At 30.1% G+C, this 7,500-nt stretch overlaps 1 protein-coding gene across 7 annotated transcripts in view; it reads right to left on the minus strand.

Moving 5' to 3' along the window:
• Window positions 1-7,500, minus strand: part of LOC124423745 — a 66,741-nt gene that overhangs the window by 22,508 nt on the left and 36,733 nt on the right. For all 7 annotated transcript variants that reach the window (XM_046961857.1, XM_046961860.1, XM_046961859.1 and 4 more), the window contains one exon: window positions 677-933. In XM_046961857.1, the coding sequence (XP_046817813.1) occupies window positions 677-933 (257 nt within the window). The remainder of the gene's footprint in view (window positions 1-676; window positions 934-7,500) is intronic.

Raw genomic sequence — 7,500 nt, forward strand, 5'->3', positions numbered from 1 at the left:
GTATAACAGCCAAGAACATTAACGTATAGACAATAACAATGAGAGAAAGAAAGAGAGAAAGAGGAAGAAGAAGAGAGAAAGAGAGAGAGAGAGAGAGAGAGAGAGAGAGAGAGAGAGAGAATGTAAGAAGTGAATTTAGGCTTTTTAAACTTTTTCATTAATGCGACGAGCTGCTTGGCAAAGAGTACTTTTTAGCAACACATAACTATTTATTTCTTTTTGAAAGATCCCTTTTTAGAACTGGCGCGTAACTCGAGCCACAGAACGCATTTCAATTAATTTTTTTTATCCCGCTTTTCGTGCTTAAAAATAATATTTTTTATTTCATATTTTTGATTCTTCTCTTTCCTTTTACTTCTTCCTTTTTTTTTTTTTTTTTATTTTTCTTCTTTCAGATAATTTCAGTCCGACGAAATTAAAAGGGTAGAAAAGAAAAAAGGGATAAACAAAGACGACATCTCGTGTATTTAAATATATAGTAGAAATGAAAATAATATATCTGTCTATTCATAATAACGAAAGGAACAGGTTCGTTAGACGTCGTCTTTTTTTGTTTTTTTTTTTTTCTTTTTTTTTCTTTTGGAGTCTTTCATTTTTTTTTTCTTTTTTCTTTTTCTAACATATAGATAACAAGACAGAGCGATAGAGAGAGAAAGAGATTATAGAAGGTACTCACCTTACGTGATTGAAACTTTCTATGAAAGCTCGCCTCTATGGTTGGCCTTGAGAGTTGTTGTTGCAATACCGCGGCAAAATCAAGATGCGAGACAGCATCAGCCTCGACTTGTCTCAATAGATTTTCCCAAACGCGTCGCATACCGCTAGAATCGAGCCGTGGCTCACCGGATCGGCTTCGAAACTCGTCGACCAATCTGCGTATGTTAGCCGAATGATTCTCCATGGCTTCTCCAAATTCTTGAGCGAATTCAGCGACTACAAGTGATGATAAGAGAGAGAGAGAGAGAGAGAGAGAGAGAGAAAGGAAAAAAAAAAGGAAAAAAACAATGATTCAATGAGAAGAAATTATTCATATCTTAAAATTATATATTATATTATTAAGTGAAACGTTTAGGAAGATATATTTTCTAGTAAAAAAAAAAAAAAAAATTTGACACACGAGAGAAGTTATATTAGAAGAAGAAGAAGAAAAAAAAAAAGAAATTATCCATCAGAAAAAGTTAGATTACAAAATTCTTTTCTATTTCAAAAAATTTTTCTAAGCGCGTTAGGTTTGATAGAAGCACGCATCGATGTTTTTATACGCATTTCCTGTTGTCTCTGTTAGTCTGTCTGTCTGTCTGTCTGTCTGTCCGTGTGTGTGTGTATGTGTCTGTGTATGTGTATTCGTGAAAGTGTATAATTTATTTTCTTTCTTTCTTTTCTTTTTTTAGAAACTATCATTAAACAATGCCACGAATCATACCATAAAAGTCTCATCTAATATTATCGTAAGTCGATTGTGTTCTCCTTGATCGAAAAATAGTCGACGTTTGGATTCACTCGGAAGTTTATTTCTCTCTCTCTCTCTCTCTCTCTCTCTCTTTCTCTCTCTCTCTCTCTCTCTCTGTCTTTCCATTTCTCTGTCTTACGTATACACAAGCGAGCGCGCTCACACATATACGAAATCATGATACCATAGATAAATGAATTTCGAGAGATATTCGAAGGAAATTTAAATCACGATGTAGATTACGTCGCACGTCCCGTCTTATACATATTTTATCGAGGCCACGATACGCAAGGGGAAAACTGTAACTGATCGAGAGATGAGGAACACGTGTTATAGTAATATGCATATTTTAGAATAATGTATTTTTCATTTTTCTTCTCTTTTTCTTTTCTTTTCTTTCTTTCGAAGAAAAAAACGAAGAAAAAAAAGATTTTCTTTAGAAAGAGAGAGAGAGAGAGAGAGAGAGAGAGAGAAAGAGAGAGAAGAAGAAGAAGAAGAAATGAAATGTCGCCCACGTGTACGCGAGTGCATCGATCAAGGGAAGAAAAAAGATATGTATATATATATATATATATATATACATATTTTTTCAAAAGTACTTTATTATAATAACACCTATACATGTGTGTATGTGTGTGTGTGCTAGGAAGAAAAAATACAGATCGAGAAAGCACACTAGAGGGACATACATATCTCGAAAATCATGTTACATTAGAAAGGTCACTTTTATATTTTTAAGCGTGAGACGAATATAACATCTAACCGTTTCTCGTTGTAAATGTTATATGTTACACTTTAATAAACACGCTCACGATATTATTCATTCTGTGAGTGTACCATCATTCGTTATTTTCTTGCGTCTCTACCAAAAGTCAACTTGGCCGATTTAACGAAATTAACAGGGAACAAGGACGATCTATGTATAAAATGTGTTTAAAACACGCACGTAATATGTATATGTAAGACAGTGAGAGAGAGAGAGAGAGAGAGAGAGAGAGAGAGATTATTTATTAAACGTGCCGAATTTCGTTTCTTAGATAATAGCAATGTGTCTAACGTATACGTATACACATACATTAGTAATTTCTATTCCATTGTCGTGAAAATACGTTCACGACAACGTACGTTCGTAAACGTCATACTCTGTTAGTTCATAACGTGGGTGTGAGTAGTATCTCTTCTACATGAACGACGTGAAATCATTATTTCTGCTCGTAGGCACGTGTTTGGCGTCGATACGTATTTATCCCACGTCTTGAGTATCTATCTATATATATATATATATATATATATATATATATATATGCTTATCTATCTATACATAGTAATACGTATGTATGTATGCGTGTGTAAGAGAAGATAGACGTAAAGAAAGGAAGAACTTGGCAGAAAGATTTTGAAGCTTTATATACGATATGTCTCTCCTACGTTTGGTTACGTGTAATGATTACCTGTTAAATCGAACAAACTATAAATCTGTCGAAAGTTCCTTCTCTCTCTCTCTCTCTCTTTTTTTTGCTTTTTTTTTTAAATGCTGACAAGGGAATCACGACACGTAGTTCTCAATTTCCTTTTGTGGTTCGGGGAGTTTGTAAAGGGCTTATAAAAGAGAAAGAGAGATAGAGAGAGAGAGAGAGAGAGAGAGAGAGAGAGAGGTGGGGAAAAAGAGAAGCTTATATATGGGGCAGGGGTAAAGGGGAATAAAGATCGATAAGGTTTATGATTTAGTTTCGATATAGAAATTAAGTTTCTACGTGAGAAGCCTCAAAAGTTAATACGAAGTATGATTAGAATCGTAATTCTTTTTTTTTTTTTTTTTTTTTTTTTTCCAAGGATGACGTTCAACGAACGACAAATTTAATTGCTCTATAAAATTGTTCTTTATTGCATTATAACGCGTTTGAGAATAATTATTTCATCTGATTTGACTCTTCTTTTTTTATTTTTGTTTCTTTTTTTTTTTTCTTTTTTCTTTTTCCTGTTTTGTTTTTTTTTCTTTTTCTTTCTTTTTTTTTTTTTCAATTCAATTACAAACAACACAAATTTCATGGAACGACGATGAAAGTTAGCGTTGTATCGGTAATCAGATCCATCGAAGAATCTAATTGCATCGTGGAACGTTCCTTATTAAAAAAAAAAAAATCTCGTCAAATAATTTCCTTGCACATTAATTCTTTTTTCTTTTTTTTTTCTCTCTCTTTTTCCTTTTTCTTTTCCCTTCAAGGACTTATTATTTTCGTAAGATCTTCCGTGGTAATAATTAAAGTTAAATTGTTAGCGTTAGCATTGGTAATCGGATCAAACGAAGAATTCAATTGCATTGGAAAGTTTTTTTTTTGTTTTTCTCTCTTCTTTTTTTTTTTTTCGTTATATCTCGTAAAATAATTTCTTTGCGCCGTTTTATTTCGTTTCTTTTCTTTTTTCTTTTTCTTTTTTTTTTTTTTTTCTTGTAATTACAAAACAATCGAAGTTTCGCAAGTAATGCCAAAAGTTGATGACGAAAGTTGTTCGCTTTGCGTTTTATACGTAATCAGATATATACAACGTAGAATAATTTAATTTTTGTTCCTTCGGTAATATTAGAAGAACAATTAGATGATAATTGTTTTTAGAAATAAGAGAGAAGCTGAGGATAAAGATTTTCCATCTTGAATATTCTATATACTTTTCTTCGGACCCTTTAACGTCTCGCTAATTTCTCTCTTACAATATTAAATAACACGAACGTGTAAATCCGTCCGAGAAAGGGACCCTTGTTTCGAAGTTTGACGTCACAAACATCGGTAATTCGATATCGTAAGTCGACCTTCGAAAGCTCTTAAACTTTCTCACGTCATTTTCATTTCATTGATTTTTCTATCCCTTTCTACCGAAGATATTTTTAAAATATATCGTAGAAATATAAATAAGATATATGTATACGTATATATACACATGTTATATAATAATGATAATCGATGCGTTTTTATTTAGAAAAATTACAACATTTTGAAATTGATTAATAAATAAATGTGAGGTATCGTCAGTTCCAAGCTCGTATATATATATATATATATATATATATATATATATATATATATATATGTATATTTTATTCTCTAGAATAGAATCTTGTATTAGAAAATTAATTCTTGAATACATACTATTTAAAAGCTATTAAGTATTCTGTCTGTCGATCAACGGTAACACGTTCATTTTGATATAACGAAAATGGATACCACCTTGGGTTAGATAAATGAGATCCTACTTAATAGTGCCAACATCGTAATGATTAGAAAACGTCTGATTAGAAGGTGGATGTTTACATATTCATTATATTTTCCTTAACGAAGGAGTTCAATCTATTATATTTAGATCGGTATTGCATCGTTTACATATATTAGATAAATATTTAATTATAAATTTTTCAATGAAATTTTATTCAAATTGATACATGTATATATATATATATATATATATATATATATATGTACATATGTATCTCATTGAAAGACGAATTTTTAGTCCGTCGTAGATTTTAATGTTTTCAAAATATTTCTTTTCTTTTTTCCGATCGTCCTTCTAAACTTAAACAATTCTGAGAATTCGAATGTGTTTATAATATTTGATAATATTGATTAGAGTGTCTCATGTGTATTTGTTTATCATTGTGAATGGATAACCTTGTATGAGTCGACTATGAAATACAATGATATTTTAACATATTAGTAGCGTTCGAACTTTCGAAGAAGAAACATCTCGTTACGTCTTAGCTTAGAAATATCGTTCGTTAAAATAATTACATATTACCGATAGAGATAATTCGTCGATTAATTAATACGTATTATTAATTAATTAATATAGAATCTTTTCTAAGAGATATAATTATTTAAGATTGAATCATTAGACAGACATAATAAATATTATATATTAGAATTAAACTCATTTTTAAAAATTTAATACAGATTTGTTATCGCGTGTCAACGAATTATTATTATTAAGGATTATAAAGAAGGAAGTTTCAGAGGATTTCGAAAAAGACAGACAGAGAGAGAGAGAGAGAGAGAGAGAGAGAGAGGATTACCGATAGCATATGAGTGGGTATCATGACTTTTTTCGTGACCTCCATCCATCATATCATGCTTTAATTCCAGTAAGCTTACTACACGTCGCAGCTTTACACGAGAATAATCTTCTTTCGAAAGAAAGCTTTGACCTCTTCGCTAGTATTATGTATATATATATATATATATATATATATATATATATATATATATATATATATATACATATACGTATGTAGTTACGTACACAGCAATAACTTTCTCTCATCAAACATCATGCATGCCCACCTCAGTAGGCATTAATGTGAAATATTTATCGTGTTATTAAACGTAGGAGTGCAATCCATTCGACCCATTTTCCCGAAATGAAATATCGTAATATCACGAATTGGCATCATTTTCAATATTCAAAAAATAACGAATAAATGTAAACGGAATGTAAACGGAATGCAAACGTATGCAGTAAAATTATTTAAGTATCGGTGTATTCAATAATTACATGATTTATCGACGAATGTCCAATAATGATAATTATCGAAGAGAAACGTCAATCATAGAAACGTAAACGACAAGAAAGAGAGAAAGAAAGAGAGAGAGAGAGAGAGAGAGAGAGAGAGAGAGAGAGGTTTGAACGTAATAAAAACAAAATATAAATTATTTGTTAATATTTAAATACATCGATATGTCTATATCGTATAAATTTTTAACTTTCGTCCAATGATAAAAAAAAAAAAAGAATATTATTAATCAAATATTAATGTAACAGACATTAATAAATATTTAATGAAGGATATTATTTCTAAGGAAAATAATTTGTCGAATAGATCTAATATTATTCGAAGGACCGTAAGATGTAACGAAATCAAATGCAGGAACGTGATTGGTAGTTTAATGAGTCAATTAAAAAGTACGACATAAAATTGATCTCTTTTGTTGTTTTCTTTTTTGAGATCCGTGCCAAAAATTTGTTGGATCCTATTAATGAAAAGTGATGATACTTTACGAGCACGTTAACGTCGCTCGTCATCCACGGGAAACTTTCTCGTCATTAAGATAGAAGCACGGAACATAGGATCCTTTATCGGATCCTTTTAATTAACATCATTCCCGTTATAAACTGTGTGTAAGATATTCCTATAACGTGATCATGTTAATTCCCTTTTAATTTAGAGATAAGACGACGCAATATATATATATATATATATATATATATATATATATATATATATATATATATTTCCCGTAATATGTTGGAATATTGAACGAAATAGAATCGAAATTAATATTAAAATTAGTATTAGGAATTAGTATCAGGAACGATCTTTGAAGTTTTGGATAGGGCCATTTTGGAATATATTTACATAGATCTTATTCACAAGGTACCATGAATAAAACCCAGCGTTTCTCTGTACTGTACAATGATGATCATACCGGATAAATTTAGTTAGACGTTAGCGTGTACTTTGTCGTGATATCAAGTAGCCAAGCTTCTCTTAACGTATTCTGACGACAATGATAATTATAGAATGCACCTGACGAAATCTTGATTAGTCAGAAAACACTTGTTTTTCCCCCAAGGACGCGGATACCTAAGATACCGTAATAAATGTTTGCTTTTATATACATATATATATATATATATATACATGTATGTATATATAAAGTTTCGTACCAATCAAAATTTATAGATATTTCGTATGCTTATATTGTACTTATTCATATACATAGTTTTATTTGTATAAATGACGAAATAATTTGTAAGTAATTATTCCAATATTTTTCCTTCATTTATATATATATATATATATATATATATATATATATATATATATATATATATATATATATATATTATTTTATTTGTAGGATATCGTAAAATATTTTTCAATGAAAATGTTTCTTCAAATTATTTTAGCATTGTACTCGATATCGATATAATTATAATGGCAATAAACGTGTGATTTAAATAATAATTATAAATCGATCGTAACATGTGAGTTACTATGT

This window comes from Vespa crabro, chromosome 4 (genome assembly GCF_910589235.1).
Source record: "Vespa crabro chromosome 4, iyVesCrab1.2, whole genome shotgun sequence".
NCBI lineage: Eukaryota > Metazoa > Arthropoda > Insecta > Hymenoptera > Vespidae > Vespa > Vespa crabro.